At 42.5% G+C, this 21,066-nt stretch overlaps 1 protein-coding gene across 2 annotated transcripts in view; it reads right to left on the bottom strand.

The window, feature by feature from the left end:
- LOC124798690 (guanine nucleotide exchange factor subunit Rich) overlaps window positions 1–21,066 on the bottom strand; it is a 305,412-nt gene that overhangs the window by 135,356 nt on the left and 148,990 nt on the right. For both annotated transcript variants that reach the window (XM_047262195.1, XM_047262196.1), the window contains one exon: window positions 11,831–12,050. In XM_047262195.1, the coding sequence (XP_047118151.1) occupies window positions 11,831–12,050 (220 nt within the window). The remainder of the gene's footprint in view (window positions 1–11,830; window positions 12,051–21,066) is intronic.

Genomic DNA, 21,066 nt, shown 5'->3' with positions numbered 1-21,066 from the left:
GTTTATAAGGTCGGATATTTTGGCAAAAAGACTTCTTTACCATCTTCAAGTGTTCCTGATGACTGGGTGATAACTGCTGCGTGCCATCTTCATATCCTGTCTCCCCCCCCCCTCCCACCCCTCCTCCTAAAACTTCCAGCCAGTGCCTTTGGGCGTGGGCATAGTGTGGTGTTTTAATTTTAACTGGCAACTGGTACTATTTCTCCTTATGGATACTCAGTCATCACTATATTAAGTTTACCTGTATCCACCTTGCCACTACTGGCCCATTTGTGGCAGTTTTAAATTTAAATTTTACCTTTAAATCATCTTAACAGATGGTTGGGCACTCTCACTATTTATATCCAAGTATACAATTTTTACATTTTAAATTTATTTTGACGATTCATATCTAACCATGTTTTAATCAGTTATATATTTGTATCCACCTATGTTAATAAGTGGGCTAGTCAGCTCTGATGCTATTTGCCACTAGATTGCTTTACTTTCCCCTGCAATACAATGGTCAGTACTTTTTGTGCATGTTTGTCTTCTACCGCCGTATAAAACCATATCTCGCCTTTATGTGCAGCCGTCACTACCCTGCAGCCCAATGTTTCGTGTGTGGCAGCCACGCATTTCATTGTGCAAATTATTTTGCATTGTTCATTGATATTCTCCAAGTTTTTCTCTTTTTCTCCTCTGACTGCCCATTTCTTTACGTAATTTTGTTGATTATAAGATGCATAACACTTTTCCATCGTAACTATGCCAACCACATTAGCTTCATATTTACAGATGGGCAGTGAATTCAAATGGCTCTGAGCACTATGGGACTTAACATCTATGGTCATCAGTCCCCTAGAACTTAGAACTACTTAAACCTAACTAACCTAAAGACATCACACAACACCCAGTCATCACAAGGCCGAGAAAATCCCTGACCCGGCAGTGAATTCCTATTATTATAACCAAACAAGTGTTAAGTGGTTTATAATCTTTTATTACAGCTTCTCCACGTTCCTACTGCAGTCGTATTTCATCTGAATATGGGCTTATAATCGCCCAAAACCAGTCATGACTGAACAAATAAATCTTTTACAACTGAAATGGTTTATTAAGTGTTTCCAAGTTCTTTGAATTTGTGCTTGCATTAACCTCCTTTCAAAATTATCTTCACCTTCTTAAATTCCACCAGTACTTGTCCCACATAACCCTTTTACCACAAAAACACATATCCATGGCGCAAGCATCCCAAAACCATCTCTGTTCCCTCCACAAGATACTGCTACTGCACAATCCCTATTACATATACCACATCTCTAAAACGGAATTCCTTGCTCTTGTCTACCTGGAAGAGCATTCAAGACACTGTCTCTATAATTTATCCAACCTGCTGACATCCTACTGCCACTTTGGGACACCACTACCCAATCCTTATCCTACCCAAAGTCTTCCTCCTCATCGACCCCTTGTAGTATACTGCCAAGTTGACCTTTTCAAGCTGCCACATCACCAAAACTCCTTACCAACACTAAACTAATCAACAATCTTGGATCAACTAATCAACAATCTTCAGCCTCACAGAAGTTTCAGTCCTATCCAGTGGCCTCACCTTTAGCCCCACACTCAAATTTAACCATTTTGGACTTGTCAAAGGCCTACTCTCCTCCTCCCAATCCCTGCAACGGAAACATTTCTTTGCCACCAATCCTTGAACCAAAGTCAACCTTATTCCAACAGTGAACTCTGTGTCTTCCATTTTACACTACCATCCAACCATGATCATCGCCCCCTCATACATAACCAACCCCTGGTCACCTGCCAGGAATATCTAGCCTCCATCTTGGCCTCAACATCGTTCCCCAAGTCCAGTCCTAAGGATACCGAACTTTCAGCAGAAGAAAGGATAGCCATATACAGCCTCAAAACAATTCCTGACCTAATCATCCAGCCTATCTGCAGACAAAGCTTCAAGCACTGTCATTATGAATCACAGTGACTACCTGGCAGAAGGCCTCTACCAATTATCTGACTCCTCCACCTATAAACTGCCATCCCATGAGTCCAACATTACCTCCAATCCCTTCTTAAGGCCTTAGGTCCTTCCCAGAATCTCTCCCATGAATCCATTTTCATCATCAGCACTGTGACACCATGTACAGCCACCTTCCATATACTCACCAAAATCCACAAGCTCAATGATACCCCAGTCTAGCTGGTTACTGTGCCCCTGCTGAAAGAATTTTGGCCATCACTGATCAACACCTTCAACCAATTGTCCAAAATCTAGCCTCCCAGATCAAAGACACCAACCACTTCCATCGGAGACATCCTAAAAAATAATCCCTAGTCTCATTCCTTCACAACCTCCTCCTCTCCCATCCACTTTACCTGCTTCTCCCCAGCTCAGTGTACCACGTTCCTGGATGTCTACCACCTCCTCTTTGATGGCTCCATCCACACCTCTGTTCACATTAAATCCTCCAATCCACAATTCCTGCAGTTCAGCATTTTCATCCCTCTCACACCAAAAAGCCCCTGCCTTACAATCTGGTCATGAGAGGATGACATATCTGCAGTGATAAAAACTCCATTGACCAGTACACTGAAGGTCTCATCAAGGCCTTGACCAACAGACACTATTCCGCCATACCTAATCTACAAACAGATTCCCCAAGCCATTTCTCCACATGCCCCCAATCCTCCTATCAGCCCCAAGAACCAGCTATGAAGCAGTGCCTTCACCATCACCCAATACCACGCCAGAATGGAAAAGCTGAACCACATCCTTCATCAGTGCCTTGATTATCTATCATTATGCCCTGAAATGAGGAACGTCCTACCTTAGATCTTTCCCACCACTCCTAAAGAGGTGTTCCATCCCTCACCCACTCTCCATAACATTCTAGTTCTTCCCCATGCCACTCCCAAGCCTAACCTCTTACCAAAGGGATCATATCCCCATGGATGACTAAGGTACAAGAGCTGCCCAATACACACACCCAGCACTTCCTATTCCAGTCCTGTCACAGCCATCTCCTATCCCATCAGAGGCCAGACCATCTGTGAAAGCTGCTATGTTATGTAGCAACTCTGCTGCAATCATTGCACGCCTTTTATATTGGTATGGCTACCAACCAGTGACTACCAAGATGAACAGCTACCGCCAAACTGCGGTCAAAAGCAAAGTAGCACAATATTCAGCTGAACATAATGTGTTCAACTTCAATGGCCTCTTCACAGCCTGGGCCCTCTGGACCCTCCCCTACACCACCAACTTTTCTGAATTGCAGATATGGGAGTTATGCTTACAACACATTCTCTGCTACCAAAAATAACCCTGCCTTAACCTACAATAACCTGCTGTCCCCACAGTCTCCACCCAACTGTTATCTCTTCCCTTTTTACATGTCCCCTCAGCCTCACAGTGTGTTGTTCTCTGCCAAAGCTCACACCTGTGTTTTTTTTACGTTCTCTGCTCCTCTCCATTTCCCTTCCCCATCCCTGTCCCACAGCCTCCTGACCCCGAGCTGTATCCTGATAAGCCCCACTCCAGAGTGTGGCTTTCATTCAACATTACAGTTGCATTCCAGTCCAAATTGCTGGTAAGAGTGGTCATGCGCACGCACGTGTGTGTGTGTGTGTGTGTGTGTGTGTGTGTGTGTGTGTGTGTGTGTGTGTGTGTGAGAGAGAGAGAGAGAGAGAGAGAGAGAGAGAGAGAGAGAGAGGTGGGTACTGGCTTGTATGAATGTGTGTGTGTGTGTGTGTGTGTGTGTGTGTGTGTGTGTGTGTTTTCTTTTCTGAAGAAGGCTTTGGCAAAAAGTTAAGACATGTAACAGTCTCGTCACTTCATTGTGCCTGTCTGCAGCTCAAACTTTCATCTTTACAGTGAGTAGCAATCTACCATTTTTAATTAAAATTTCAGGTGCAGAATGGATGGAGTTGCCCACCAATTAAACATGAATTAATTTTGTGAGCCCAAAACTCACTGTTTTCTGTGCTACAGTCATGTTCAGTAAATATTATTGGCCGTTCATTTTTCTACTGCTCTATGAACACAACCACATCTTCAAATTATTAGGATAATTTCTGACAAATAATATTAGGATCATAAGACATCACTGAACGCAACTGCGCTAGATATGTTAAAATACTGATTTATTTATTTTAAGAGCAGCAAACATTAAGGGGTACAAAAGATGTTGAATTTAATTTTTTAGACAATCGGAAATATATATTGTACAAGGTGGCAGCGAGTCAAGGAATGTTTTAGGCAAGTGATTAAAAAAAAATTTGAAGGTCCCAGTAAAATCTTCACAAGTTTTCTCCCTATGTGACAAGTTGCCTGCCTTCCAGAACACAAGCAGTTCTGTCCAGTTAAAGCTGCTGACAAGAGGTGCCCTCAGCCCTCTGATGAAGTCTGCTAGCAAATTCATACCATCGGCTTAGCCAACAGCATTCATGAGAGCCAGTTAACGTGTGTGGACCCTTGGAGGGATCTGCAGAGCAGAATACAGTTGCTTCTCTCTCTTGTGATTGAGACCTGAGTAGAACAGACCTTTTACTTCAGAGGAAAAGCATCTGACTCTGCATCCCATGACCAGCCACCAACAGAACTTAACATAAAATACCTCCCTCCCATTGCAGACTTGATTTAGTTTGTTTTCTTGGACTGGCCTACACCCAGTAACTTGATACCCTGTGCCCACCCCATGTATCATGTACCCTGCAATATATTCTGTTTAATTGACTTAATTTTTTCTGTTGTTTAACGTCAGCCCAGGACACACCTTGATGAGCCCTGATCACTTCACCTCCTGTACAATGCCATCCCTCTAACCGCAATTTTACATTGGTGTCAGAAGTGGGATGGGTCCCCATCATTCACTCCATAGGGCAGCAGTTTACTTTTGGTTCATGTTCGATGTTGTGTGGCCAGTCAGTAATCGCCATTGTTATTCTGTTGTGAGACAAGCCTAGGTACTGCAGTGCATCAGCCAGATGCTGTCTTCACACATTCCAGTGCCAGGGGCAAAGTCTATTGCGCTGCCTCAATGGCTGTCACAGCATGGCAAATGTGTGTTGAAGAATTAGAGTTGAGCAAACCAGTTAATATAATCTGCCTCTCTGAACATCACGTGACCACTGGTATAGATACGTTAAATCTTACAGGATTCAAGTTAGCTGCTTATTTCTGTAGAGAAAATATGGAGAAAGGAGGAGATGTCACATTTGTCAGAAACTGTTTTGATTTCAAGAATAATGTTAATAAATTTTGCTCAGAGCAGCACTTAGAAGCTTATGCAACAGAAGCAGCATTTCATGATAAGACCTTTATAATAATAGGTATACACATATAAACTTCAGAGAATTTTAACCTCTTCATAAAAAATCTGGAAGCTCTGCTGTCCCATCTCTTAGTGAAAAACAAGGAAATACTGGTTGCTGGTGATGTTAATGTGGATTTATTGAAAAGCTCTGTCAGTAAACAATTATTGCAATCAGTAACACTATCATTCAATTTAGTTCCTACTGTGAACTTTGCAACTAGGATACCTAAATGCACTGAGACTGCTACTGATAACATCTTTGTAAACAAATATAGGGAAAAAAGTCGTATTATACAAAACCAATAGTAAATGGGCTATCTGATGCAGTATCTTGTGATAAATGTTGAAACTTGTCAGGATAAAAAAATCTATTAAATCTGAGTACAGGAGGGTAATGAATAAGCCAAAAATTGAGATATTCAGGAAATTACTCAAAGACATGAACTGGATAGATGTTTACAGCATTTCTGACTCAAATGGTAAATACAAAGCATTCATTAATAAAGTTACCTCTATTTTTGAAAACTGTTTTCTCCTCAAGGTAAATCAAATCACACGGAAGTCAAAAAATGAACTGTGGATTACACAAGGTATAAAGATATCATGTGGAACAAAAAGGAGACTGTATCTCCTATCTAGGAACAGCTCTGATGTTAGAATTGTATTGTATTACAAACAATACAGCAAAGTATTGAAGCAAGTAATCCACAAACTGAAGCAGCTTTATTATGAGTAAAAGAAAATTACATCAGGCAACAAAATAAAAACTGTATAGGATATCTTGAAGACAGAAGACAGGTGGGGCCAAAATCAAAGGGGAACAGATAACTATAAAAATAAATGAGACTTTGGTAACAAATGCATGTAGTGTTGCAAACCTCTTAAACAAGTACTTCATTTCTGCTACTGACAGCTTGGGGTTATCAGGTTTGGTGAAAAGTGCAATGGAGTATCTGAGACCAGTCTTTAAAAATAACTCGATTCTCCCAGAGAAGTATCATCCATTGTACGAAATCCTTAAAATCTAAGTATTATAGTGGGTATGATAACATATCAATGAAGTTAATCAAAAAGTGCTCATGTGAGTTCAGTTCTATCTTAAGTTATTTGTGTAATCAACCTCTTATCAGTGGAACATTTCCAGACTGGCTAAAATATGCTTCAGTTAAGCCTCTTTACAAGAAGGGGGTTAAAGAAATACCATCAAACTATCTACCAATTTCACTTTTGCAGGTTTCTCAAAAATATTTGAAAAGGTTGTGTTCAAGCGTCTCCTTAAGCGTCTGACTGCAAATATATATTGTCCAAGTAACAATTTGGATTTCTTAAGTATTCTGGCATAGAGAAAGCTATTTACACTTACAGTGTGAATGTACTTAATTCATTAGATAATAAATTACTGGCTACTGGCATTTTCTGTGACCTGTCTAAAGCCTTTGACTGTATGAACCACAGCATTCTTTTAAGTAAATTACAATATTACAATGTCACTGGCAATGCTGCAAAATGGTTTGAGTCTTATCCATCTAACAGGAAACTAAGGGTGTTGTTGCGAAATACCTATGCAGTAAGCAGTCAGTCTTCATCTGATTGGGAATTAATTACATGTGGTGTTCCTCAAGGTTCCCTCTTGGGTTCTAACGTTCTGATGACTTAAAGTGTGAGTGTGGATCTGGGTTATACCGTCTTATTCCCCCAAACCAACCCCAATTCTTTACGAGGTGACTTACTCGGAATTTGCAACCACTCTTCTTTACTGAACAGCCAGCTGCTGGAAACCCTCTTGACTTCTTCTCCATCTAATAACGCTAGGTACAGGAATTTTTAGACTCTTTCTACTTATGTAACAAGTAGACGTACAAACTTTACTTTTCGTCAACTAACGATGTATTTGACCACCAAACACAATGAAAATTTCACTTTCCACATGAATATGTAACTTTCTGCATGTCTCTCATAGAGTTGTATGTTAGAAACAAATTGAGTTACAGTTAAAAGAAAGTTGGCTCGGATACCATGATCTTTTTTAACGTGAATCATAAAATGAGCCTTGCCTCTAACAAGGTTGCATCAAGAGTCTACAAGAGTACTTTTTCAACTGTTCTTGTTTTAATAACAATAGTCAATAACACAATAAGTACAGAGTTGCATATAAACTCCATGGTTTTTCCTTACACACTCACTAAAACATCTATGGATTGCCCAACAGGTACTTGTCGGTGCCGTCCAACCGCCGCGTGTACTTTCTTCCCGCGACTGATTTGAAAACCTGCACACACAAACATGTGACGTGAAGTAGGTAGGATTCTACCGTCCCACACTCATACCCAGAATATCATGTGTTCGAGACGGTAGAAGGCTGAGCGGTTCTAGAATTTACACATAAATTTTTGAATCAATACAGGGTCCATTGCTTTTTCTTGTGTACATTAATGACCTCTCATCTGTTACATTGCCAGATGCTAAGTTTGGTTTGTTTGCGGATGATACAAACATTTCAATAAGTAGCAAGTCAAGTACAGAAATAAATCTAAAAACAAAGATGATGTGACTTACCAAACGAAAGCGCTGGCATGTTGATAAACACACAAACAAACACAAACATACACACAAAATTCAAGCTTTCGCAACCAACAGTTGCTTCATCAGGAAAGAGGGAAGGAGAGGGAAAGACGAAAGGGTGTGGGTTTTAAGGGAGAGGGTAAGGAGTCATTCCAATCCTGGGAGCGGAAAGACTTACCTTAGGGGGAAAAAAGGACAGAGGACAGGTATACACGCTCGCACGCGCGTGTGCACCCACACACACACACACACACACACACACACACACACACACACACACACACACATATCCATCCGCACATATACAGACACAAGCAGACATTTGTAAAGGCAAAGAGTTTGGGAAGAGACGTCAGTCGAGGCGGAAGTACAGAGGCAAAGATGTTGTTGAATGACAGGTGAGGTATGAGCGGCGGCAACTTGAAATTAGTGGAGGTTGAGGCCTGGTGGGTAACGAGAAGAGAGGATATACTGAAGGGCAAGTTCCCATCTCTGGAGTTCTGACAGGTTGGTGTTAGTGGGAAGTATCAACAAAACCCGGACGGTGTAACACTGTGCCAAGATGTGCTGGCCCTGTACCAAGGCATGTTTAGCCACAGGGTGATACTCATTACCAACAAACACTGTCTGCCTGTGTCCATTCATGCGAATGGACAGTTTGTTGCTGGTCATTCCCACATAGAAAGCATCACAGTGTAGGAAGGTCAGTTGGTAAATCACGTGGGTGCTTTCACACGTGGCTGTGCCTTTGATCATGTACACCTTCCGGGTGACAGGACTGGAGTAGGTGGTGGTGGGAGGGTGCATGGGACGGGTTTTACACTGGGGGTGGTTACAAGGATAGGAGTCAGAGGGTAGGGAAGGTGGTTTGGGGATTTCATAGGGATGAACCAAGAGGTTACGAAGGTTAGGTGGACGGCAGAAAGATACTCTTGGTGGAGTGGGGAGGATTTCATGAAGGATGGATCTCATTTCAGGGCAAGATTTGAGGAAGTCGTATCCCTGCTGGAGAACCACATTCAGAGTCTGATCCAGTCTCGGAAAGTGTCCTGTCACAAGTGTGGCACTTTTGGGGTTCTTCTGTGGAAGGTTTTGGGTTTGAGGGGATGAGGAAGTTGCTCTGGATATTTGCTTCTGTACCAGGTCAGGAGAGTAGGTGCAGGATGCGAAAGCTGTTTTCAGGTTGTTGGTGTAATGCTTCAGGGATTCCGGACTGGAGCAGATTCGTTTGCCATGAACATCTAGGCTGTAGGGAAGGGACTGTTTCATGTGGAATGGGTGGCAGCTGTCATAATGGAGGTACTGTTGCTTGTTGGTGGGTTTGATGTGGACGGAAGTGTGAAGCTGGCCATTGGACAGATGGAGGTCAACGTCAAGGAAAGTGGCATGGGATTTGGAGTAGGACCAGGTGAATCTGATGGAACCAAAGGAGTTGAGGTTGGAGAGGAAATTCTGGAGTTCTTCTTCACTGTGAGGCCAGATCATGAAGATGTCATCAATAAATCTGTACCAAACTTTGGGTTGGCAGGCCTGGGTAACCAAGAAAGCTTCCTCTAAGCGACCCATAAATAGGTTGGCGTACGAGGGGTCCATCGTGGTACCCATGGCTGTTCCCTTCAATTGTTGATATGTCTGGCCTTCGAAAGTGAAGAAGTTGTGGGTCAGGGTGAAGCTGGCTAAGGTAATGAGGAAAGAGGTTTTAGGTAGGGTGGCAGGTGATCGGCGTGAAAGGAAGTGCTCCATCGCAGCGAGGCCCTGGACGTGCGGAATGTTTGTGTATAAGGAAGTGACATCAATGGTTACAAGGATGGTTTCCGGGGGTAACAGATTGGGTAAGGATTCCAGGCATTCGCGAAAGTTGTTGGTGTCTTTGATGAAGGATGGGAGACTGCATGTAATGGGTTGAAGGTGTTGATCTACGTAGGCAGAGATACGTTCTGTGGGGGCTTGGTAACCAGCTACAATGGGGCGGCCGGGATGATTGGGTTTGTGAATTTTAGGAAGAAGGTAGAAGGTAGGGGTGCGTGGTGTCGGTGGGGTCAGGAGGTTGATGGAGTCAGGTGAAAGGTTTTGTAGGGGGCCTAAGGTTCTGAGGATTCCTTGAAGCTCCGCCTGGATATCAGGAATGGGATTACCATGGCAAACTTTATATGTAGTGTTGTCTGAAAGCTGACGCAGTCCCTCAGCCACATACTCTCGATGATCAAGTACCACGGTCGTGGAACCCTTGTCCGCCGGAAGAATGATGATGGATCGGTCAGCCTTCAGATCACAGATAGCCTGGGCATCAACAGTAGTGATGTTGGGAGTAGGATTAAGGTTTTTTAAGAAGGATTGAGAGGCAAGGCTGGAAGTCAGAAATTCCTGGAAGGTTTGAAGAGGGTGATTTTGAGGAGGAGGAGGTGGGTCCCGCTGTGACAGAGGATGGAACTGTTCCAGGCAGGGTTCAATTTGGATAGTGTCTTGGGGAGTTGGATCATTAGGAGTAGGATTAGGATCATTTTTCTTCATGGCAAAGTGATATTTCCAGCAGAGAGTACGAGTGTAGGACAGTTGGAGTGTTGGACAGCTGACACCAACCTATCAGAGCTCTGGTGATGGGAACTTGCCCTTCAATATATTCTCGCTTCCCGTTACCCACCAGGTCTCAACCTCCACTAATTTCAAGCTGCCGCCGCTCATACCTCACCTGTCATTGAACAACATCTTTTCCTCTGTACTTCCGCATCGACTGACATCTCTGCCCAAATTCTTTGCCTTTACAAATGTCTGCTTGTGTCTGTGTATGTGCGGATGGATGTGTGTGTGTGTGTGTGTGTGTGTGTGTGTGTGTGTGTGTGTGTGTGTGTGTGTGTGTGTCAAGGTAAGTTCTTCCGCTCCCGGGATTGGAATGACTCCTTACCCTCTCCCTTACAACCCACACCCCTTCGTCTTTCCCTCTCCTTCCCTCTTTCCTGATAAAGTAACAGTTGGTTGCGAAAGCTTGAATTTTGTGTGTATGTTTGTGTGTCTATCAACATGCCAGCGCTTTCGTTTGGTAAGTCACATCATCTTTGTTTTTAGATATATTTTTCCCACGTGTAATGTTTCCCTCTATTATATTCAAGTCAAGTACAGATTTAGAAATAGCTGCTACTCAAATTTTCACTGACATTAATAGGTGGTTTAAAGCTCATTCACTGTCATTAAACTTTGAGAATACCCACTACATGTAGTTCAGAACCTGTGAGAGAATTCTTCCGGCATGTGTACAAAATATGAAGACATGCAGATCGAAGAGGTTGACAGTGTTAAATTTCTGGTATTACTACTCGATAATAAATTCAGTTGGGAAGGGCATACCACAGAATTGCTTAAGCGCCTGAACAAGTCTGTATTTGCCGTGAGAATGATGTCAGATGTTGGAGATATAAATATAAAAAAACTTGCATACTCTGCTTATTTTCATTCTATTATGTCATATGGGATCATATTCTGGGGCAATCATCAAACCGAACAAAAGTTTTTAGGGTGCAAAAGTGTGTGCTAAGAATGATTTGTGATGTAAATTGAAGATCATCATGTAGAAACCTGTTCAAGGAACTTAGTAATCTAACCACTCCTTCTTAGTATATTTATTAGTTAATGAAATTTGTTGCAAGTAATACATCTCTACTTCCAACCAATAGCTCAATACATAATATCAATACTAATTACATAACTACTAGCACCACAAAAATGTCAGATAAATACCGTAATATCATTAATTCTGGAACAGGAAATTAACACTTACTTCAACATAAATGATATAAATTGCTTCTACAAATGAAACAAAATGCAGTGATGATGTAAGTTATGATACTGGGGGATCAATACAACTTCCTTAACGTAACTGATGTAATCAACTCATGTGAATTAGAGGTGACTTTTATGCTCTTATGATTAATATATGGTGTAGTTTCCACATGAATTCTTACCTAGAGGATAAATTCGAAGCTGAAATGGTAACATAATTCTTTTTGACATGAACGTATGAGATTTGTCACCATCTTTTGGGAACAATGGTAACCAAACTCTCATGCCATGTGAACCACAAAACAACCACAGAGCTTCTGTTAGGTGAGGTTTTTCTCTTCGAGATTTCCTAGGTACCCAGACATTTTCAACACAGGATGCCAAAACTGTTGGAGGTTGAAACTAGGGGAAAAAATTAAATCTTAATAATATCATTAACTCTTAACATTAACCAAAAAACCGACTAGGTCTAGCATAAATTAGTATGTTCCATCCACAAACTGGCATTCTTCATGAATAAAATCCTAAGAATATTTTGTTAAATAACTGTTCATCACAAGACAACAATTAACACAACTACTTGGAAAAGGGGTCAGGGCACAAAAATTAAGTGAATAACTAGTTACACTGTGTTCACAAATGAGATAATTATGGCAATAATAAATTTGAAAAATCCATTCATTTGCTTGAGTTTCAATGTTAGTAATAAATTAACAATTGCATGTTGTATGTTAACTGGGGACCTAGAAACGACGGAGAGGCTCCGTCCCCGCTGCAGCCGCAGTGGTCCACAACCCCCACGACGACTACCGCAGTCCACTACACCCCTCTGCCACCCCACACCGAACCCAGGGTTATTGTGCGGTTCGGCCCCCTATAGAGCCCCCCCCCTCCCCCCCCCCCCCCCCCCCTCCCCCCAGGAAACGTCTCACACCAGATGAGTGTAACCCCTAAGTTTGCATCGTAGAGTAATGGTGGTGTGCGCGTACATAAAGAATTTGTTTGTGCAGCAATCACTGACGTAGTGTAACTGAGGCAGAATAAGGGGGAACCAGCCCGCATTCGCCGAGGCAGATGGAAAACCGCTTAAAAACCATCCACAGACTGGCCGGTTTACCAGACCCTCGACACAAATCTGCCGGGCGGATTCGTGCTGGGGACCAGCCGCTCTTTCCCACTCGGAAAGCCGTGCGTTAGACCACATGGCCAACCGGGCAGGTGACCTTAGCATAGTTGGAGACTTAAATGTTAATGCAAACTCCTGTAGTACAACCTATTTGAAAGTAACAGATTTGTTATACTTATATAATCTCACAAATATAGTGAACTCTGACACTAGAGTAACAGAGTCAACCTCGAGTAAGATGGATTATGTAATAGTCAACAAAAAAGTAAAAGACAGTGTTAACTTTCAAAGGGTTGATTTTCATTACTCAGATCACTATTGTCAGATGTTAAAATATTTAAGGTTTGCTGTACCAACAGCAACTAAGATAATTGAGAAGAAGCAGATCCTGAATAGCACCAACATCAAAGCTAAGTTAGCAGAGGAGAAATGGGGACACTATTTATCAAACTAAAGGGTCAGAAGGCAAATGGGAAAAAATTTTATAGGACAGGGCTGAAGCATTTCAACTGCTGCTGCCCTCTCAAAAAATAACCAGGGTATGAACCAACTCTCATCTTGAAAGTAATATTAAGCTGAAACTTACACCTAGGCTGATTAAGTTAAGGCAGAATATATATGACGTTGACTGTTTATATAAGGAAACAAAGCTACATATATTTACGGAAAAGTACAATCAAGCCAAAAAAAACTTTTCAGACAGATCTTTTACACTTGAGGAAACTGCTAAACAATAATGCAATACAGCATTCAGCCAACATAGGTAAGGCATACTGGAGACTAATCAATAAACATCGTAAAGCCACCAGCAAGGGACAGAGTGAACCAGTTAGCATTAGACACGAGGGCCATCTAGTGAAAGATCCAAATGAAGTATATAATTCATCAATAACATTTTATCTCTCCTTTTGACCAACCAGCCACTATTACAAAGATCTACAGGCTGGCACACCAAATGATATCACGGGTGGTATAGAGTTCGAATTTATGGAGGTGAATCAACATAAAATATTTAACACAATACAATAGCTAAAGAACAAGCATTCATTTGGATGGGATGGTATCTCAGGTATGGTGTTAAAGAAATGTGCCAATGAAAAAACTAAGCCCCTTACCTATCTTATCAACTGTAGTATTAATGAAAACATATACCCAAATGCCTTAAAAATAAGTGTAATACAGCCAATCCATAAGAAGGGAAGTAAAGAAGAAGTTTCAAATTATAGACCAATATCACTAATACCTACCTTCAGTAAAATATTTGAAACAGTTATCCTATCACAAATCTCAACATTTTTCTCAAGACACAAAATGCTTATCGAATCGCAGCATGGGTTTAGGAAAGACCTAAGTGTGGCCACTGCTGTTACCAGTTTCTTCCATGAAGTATATAGCAATATAGTATGGGGTGTACATACAGCCAGAATATTCCTTGACCTGAGCAAAGTTTTTGACTCAGTAAACCACGAGTTTCTCTATTTAAAAAAAACTGTGGGCCTACAAAATCAGTAATGCATCAATGAAACTTCTATCCACCTATCTGGTCATTCGGAAACAGTGTACCAAACTTGCACATCAAATTGAAAATAAGATCTTAACTTTTAAATCCACAAATGAAACAGTGACACAGGGAGTTCCCTCAAGGCTCAATTCTTGGACCTTTCTTCTTTTTAGCATATATTAATGACATTGTCCACCCCATTGACTCACACACTGTAAACTATGCTGATGACACCTCAGTTTTATTTCATGGTAAAGATTGTGAGAATTTGAAATTTTCAGCAAGTAATGGGATATAGAATTAAGTTCATATTTTCATGCACAAGGATTAAAAGTCAATGTAAATAAATCCCAGATGCTAATATTTACAACTGGCACCTCATACCACTCGAGCGTAAATGAGGTATGTGGCGCAGTGGCAGAGGAAGCAAACGAGTGTAAATTTCTAGAGGTCCATCTGGACTTAAACCTCCGGTGGATTAGCCAAATTAACGCTGTATGCAAAAAAGTCAGCAAAGGTCTCTATTTTCTTAGCTTACTATCCAAAATAGTGCCCACCCACATGCTTAAAACTGTGTATTATGGGACAACATATCCCCATCTTAGCTACTATATAAACCATTGGATTGTGCTGCAGGCAGTACATTAACAGGGTACTGTTGCTACAAAAAAGAGGGTTAAGGATTATACATGGACTAGGCTATAAAGACTCCTGCCGTGATGTTTTCAGACAACACAAGTACTTCACCATATACTATTTGTATCTTTATAAATTAATCCTTTTTTTTTTTGTCTCACAGAAAACTGAAGTAACTAAATGTAGTGATATACATGACCACAACACCAGGTCCAAACAGAATTACTACCAACAAAGAACAAGATTAAAAATGACAGACCAGAGCCGATACACTAATGGACTGTATGGTATCATAAACTGCCCGAGTCCACGAAAAACAGTAATAAAAAGCAATTCAAATCAAAACTAAAAGAATTCTTTATTGAAAAGTGTCTCTATTCACTCAAAGAATTTTAAATGGTTAAATTTAAGAGCTGTAAAATAATGCATAAAAAAATTGGCTTCATTAATATGTGTAGGATATAATGTATTTTGACAAGCATCAATTTACTGTTTAATTACTACCTGTAAGGCTAAGATCTAGATGTATTTTATGTTTGTAACTACACTTGGCATTTGCAAAAGCTATCACATTGATGACTCCGCACAAAAAAATCTAAATAAATAAATAAAATAAAATTAACCTAATTGGTACAAAATTTCAAAAAGCAGTGTTCATGTGAAAGTGAAATACAACCTGCATCTTTCACAAATGGCATGAAGACAACCACAGTAGAGGTAATGAAGTTAATCTGATGGTACTAGACTTACAAAAAACTTGTTACACTTATGCCAACTAAAGAAACTTTACAGTGATATCCGAGAGATTTGGTACATGACCTGAAAACTTCATGATTGTCATAATGCTGAATTTTGCCTCAGGCGTTAATTAACAAAAATATTATAATATCCTGGTCTCGGAAACTGACATACAGTCGGGAGAGCAGTGTGCTGACCACATGCCCCTCCACTTCTGCATCCAGTGATGCCAATGGGCTGAGGATGACACAGCGGCTGGTCGGTACGAATTGGCCTGTTCGGGAGGAGTTAAGTGTTTTTTTTTTTTAAGAACATCAGGACAAACTGAGCGATGTTTCAGGTAAGAGGTGTAGTGTAACATAAGATTTCCTGGAATAACATGTACCATTATTCTCCTCTTAGGCCAACAAAAGATGATCGTGTGAGTTGAAAACGTTCTTGCTAGCTATTAGTAGCAGATGCATACTGTGTTCACACTTTTTGGGTTGATGTGCAGATAGTAAGGAAGAAAGGTACATAAGAAGTTACATACTAAGCTACTGAAATCTTCAACTCATAATTTCGAAAGTACAAATATCCAAGTTTCTAATACACGGGATGATGTCAAGGCTTCAGATCATTGTGAAGAATTTACTGAAGTAAATACTATGTATTGATAGCAACAATACCACGACGTAGGTGCAAGTTCATAAGTTGGCCCTACGAGACCACCGACGACAGCCCCTCTAGCCAGCGCTGTGGAGGTCTACGAGTGTCGCTCCAGATTCGGCCCATTTGATTCCGAGGAGACGACCTAGCAACACTGTTTCTACTTCATAGAGGTCATTACTGACTTTGTTACTTCAATGATAGTTTGTCGTACTACTAGTGGCTATTAACATTGATGCCTATCCAGTCGCACCTACAGGCTTTTCAGTGTAAAGTTACATATGTAATTGACTAATAATTAAATGTACTTTCACGTAAAAAGCTGTACTGAGAATCTTACCTCACCTGCTCCTGCTCACTTCCTACATTCGATCTCCCCATTTAGTTTACAGGAGCAGACGCACGCGCCACCTTCCAGGCGGGATACAAAATCTGGCAACGAGGTTTCCCCTTACCTCTCCTATCATTGCATTTTTGGCTCGGTACTGCTTCAGCTTTTTTGTGATATCGCCATGCGACCGTGTGAGTGTATGGCTGCTTCCCCCAGTCGCTATAATACTTTCATTTGTGTAAACCATGGTTTCACCACAGGAACAGGCTTTGCTGTCCGATCTCATACATTTTCAGGCTCAGCAAATGACGCAGCTGCTTGCTGCCATAAATGGACTGGTCACACAACAAACTGCAGCTCCTACGTTGCCTCCGATGCCACCGCCTGTACTGACGCTGTACCAATGCCGTCGCCGACGGCGCCACCATTTAGTGCCTTCAATCTTGACGTTGAACGCTGGCCAGAATACATCGCCCAGCTCAAGGCACACTTCGCAGCATACAAGATACCATGTACAGAGCGGCTTGCCTTTTTCATTGCCAACATGGGTGTTGTGTTATATCGTGTGCTCGTCAAGTTGTTTCCCACCACTCGCTCAGAAACTAAAATGTATGATGAAGTGATTGATGCTTTGAACTCCCTCTTCCACGATACTGTAAATGTTGTAGCTGCACGCTACAAATTCTTTCGCCTCCGGCGTGGCCCTGCTCAGTCGAATAAATGTTGGTTAGCGGACCTTCAGGGACTAACTTCTGATTGTAACTTTAATTTGTCGTGTGGATGATTATATGCGAATATAATGATTAGACACAGAATGTGACAGATCACAGCATCTGCGAGCAAATCCTCGAATTTAAAAACCCGTCTTTGCAGGAAGTAGTGGACATGCTAGACAGACAAGATACATTAGACATGGCTACTTCAACATTCAACATGACCCTGTGTGTGTGTACTGTTATCGCAGCACAACACGTGCCCTTCCGCCTGGCTCCAGCACGGCCAGCCACGCCGCACCGCTCACGCGCACATAAACAAATTTCACTCCTGGCACCTACTCAGAAACCGAAATCATGTCCGAACTGCTTTTATGCCCACCCACGGGACAATTGCCCATCCCATCAAGCACAGTGTTATTTTAGTAATAAGAAAGGACACATGCAAGCTGTGTGTAGTAAGGGAAACTCTAATTCACAACTTGTCTCTCGTTCATGTGACTCGCATGGGTGTCATCACAACGGCAACCGCCATGGTCACGATTAACATCAGCCTATCGGCGTTAATGCCATTTATTCGAAGCCTTCTGCTTCACATGCATCAACAGCTCATCATGTGGATCAAGTTTTGCTAGACACTTCCTCTCGCATTGAGCGTAATGCGAGGAAACTTTTTGTCACTTTGTACATTAGTGGACGTTCTGTTCACATGCAGCTGGACACTGGTCCGTCGGTTTCTTTACTGAACAAATCAATATATGACTTGCTTGGTTCATCCCCGCTTCGTCGTTCACATTCCACGTTGACTGCATCTACTGGACAGGAAATCTCAGTGCTCGGCGTGTGTAGTTTGCAAGCCATGTATGGTACAATGACCCGTACAGTGTTTTTCCATGTGCTCCACTCTAGTGATGCTACGAACATTTTTGGCATGGACGCATTTGAACTTTTTGGCCTCGCAATTCAGGACAATGTACGTTGCATCAACGCTAGCGACCATGCAGACAGTGTTGCTGCACTGTGCGATGATTTTGCTGAACTCTTTTCTGATGGCCTTGGTTGTGCCACAGACTTTGCAGTGCATGTTGTACTTAAAGACAATGCCATGCCTGTTTTCCGGTGGGCACGCCTGGTACCGCACACACTGCGTGACACCGTAGTTGCTGAACTTACGCATTTGCAAGAAGTGGTATCATTGAACCTGTTTCCACCTCGCCATAGGCTTAACCTATAGTTTGTGTGAAGAAACCAAACGGTCGTCTCCATATTTGTGCTGACTTTAAGTCTACAGTAAATCCCCAGACATTGGTAGCTACACTGCACTTAGCAGGTCCTTAAGACATTTTTGATAAGCTGGGTGAGGGAAAATTCTTTTCCACGATTGACTTGCGGGATGCACACTTTCAGATTCCACTCAACGAACAGTCTCAGTGCTATTTTGTGATCAACACCCACCTTAGATTGTTCAAGTTTCGCCGCCTTCCGTTCAGTTGTGCTTCGGCTCCTGCTATTTTTCAGTCTTACTTGCAGCAGTTGTGTGCCACTGTCCCTGGCTGCTCTAATTATCTGAATGATATAGTTGTATCAGGTCGCATCCCTGATGAACATTTGCAGAATTTGCATGCCTTATCTAATGTACTTTTGCAGGCAAGACTAAAGTGTAACAGAGACCAGTTGAAAATTTTTCAAACTGAAATTCAGTATTTAGGACATATGATTAACGGACAGGGTGTCCACCCTCGCCATCACATCTCAGTGCGATTACAGACTTGCCAGCACCCAGGAATTTGTAAGAACTTCAGTCTGTGTTGGGTAAAATCACTTATTATATTTGGTTTATACCAAATGCGGCACAGATTGCAGCGCCATTGCATCGCCTTCAACGTAAGAACATTCATTTTGTTTGGTCTTCAGAATGTGTCACTGCTTTCCACAAGCTCAAATCTGCTTTGTTGAGTGATCGCTGTTTGATTCCTTTTGATCATACCAAACCGGTTGTTTTGGCTGTCGATGCATCTTCTCACGACATCAGAGAGGTTCTCTTGCACCGCATTAATTCTGTCGATCGCCTGATCACTTTTGCGTCTAAGTTGCTCAATTCTGCCCAGCAAAACTATTCTCAAATCAAGAAAGATGCTATAGCTATTGTATATGGTGTAACTAACTTTCATGATTTTTTGTATGGTCGAAAGTTCTATTTGGTCACCGAGCATAAGCCTTTGATGTCGTCGTTCCACCGGTCAAAGCCAATTCCGGCCCGTACTGCACAAAAGTTGCACTGTTGGTCCTTGTTTTTGTCTAACTACAATCGCGAAATTTTGTTTTGGCCTACGGCCCAGCATGGCAATGCTGATGCTTTGTCTCGACTACCTATCGGTCGTGACGAAGTGTTTGATTCTTCCGAATTGTCCTGCATGTTTATAGATTCGCAAGATAAGGACTTAGCTGATGGTTTTCCAGTGGATTTTCGTCGCATTGCTTCTGCGACAGCCGCCGATGCTTCTTTGCAGATTCTTTTGCAGTATATTCATACTCAATGGCCTCCATCTGCTACACAGATTCGAGATCCCCCTGTATGGCATTACTTCGTGCAACATCACAACTTGTCTGTACACCATGGTGTTATCTTGTTACGAACTGACAATGATCAGTTTCATGTGGTTGTACCTCATTCGTTGCAGTCAGAAATCCTCATATTGCTGCACACTTGTCATTGGGGTATTGTGCGGACGAAGCAATTAACGCGTCATCACTGCACTTGAGTCAGCATTGATAAACAAATTGAGAACTTGCTTGCTAATTGTCGCTCTTGCGCGGAACATCAATCTGCTCCCCGCAAGCGCTTCTTTGCGTGACCGACTCCTACTGCGCCCTGGCTGCACGTTCATATTCATTTTGCAGGTCCTATCTGGGACACCCGCTGGTTGTTGTACCTACGTCTTCTACTACTTCTGCCAGTACTATTCGGGCTTTGACATCTATTTTTTGCATTGAGGGCCTTCCTGAAGTTACTGTCTCGGACAATAGCCCCCAATTTGTGTCCTCAAAGTTTGAAGCGTTCTGTGTTGCTAATGGCATTCACCATCTGACCTCGGCCCCATTCCACCCCCAGTTGAACGGTAAGGCTGAACGCTTTGTGCATACGTTTAAGTCGCAGATGAGCAAGTTGTGCTCCATGCACTCTCGTGAACACACTTTCCCCAGCGGAATTGCTACATGGCCACGCCCATCGGTCGCTCCTGTAGCTACAGCACCCGCCGCCGCACGATCCCACTCCTTTGCCTCGTTCTGGCTTGGCGCTGCATGATTTGATGTTCTATAGCATTTTCTCTGGCAGGCAGTGCTGGGAGCAAGGGCGCATTCTTTGCCAGCTTGGCCGCACCCAATTTGTCATTTCTGGTCCTTCCGGCACTGTCAAGCGACACCGGAACCAGATCCGTTTGTGCTGTCCTCTGTTTTCTGCCGCTGGTTGTTTTCCGGCAGAATTGGAGGCTTCGCAGCTTCTGCTGCGTCAGCCCACGACCCCACTAATGGCACCTCTACCGCTCGTGCCTCTGCCGCGGGCGCGCCTGCCATCGTCACCCCAGCCGGTCCAGTCACCTGCACCGAACGGGTGCCTCTTGCCGCCACCACGGCCCCACCTTCGGCTGCTGTCGCCACCGCCACCGTGTTCATCCGCTGTGCCAGAACCGATGGACACAGGCTGCCATCACATCGCCGCCGCC

Source organism: Schistocerca piceifrons, chromosome 5, assembly GCF_021461385.2.
Source record: "Schistocerca piceifrons isolate TAMUIC-IGC-003096 chromosome 5, iqSchPice1.1, whole genome shotgun sequence".
In the NCBI taxonomy this organism is placed as follows: Eukaryota; Metazoa; Arthropoda; class Insecta; order Orthoptera; family Acrididae; genus Schistocerca; species Schistocerca piceifrons.
Note: the sequence above shows the minus strand (reverse complement) of the source record. Positions and strands in the feature narration are given on the sequence as shown.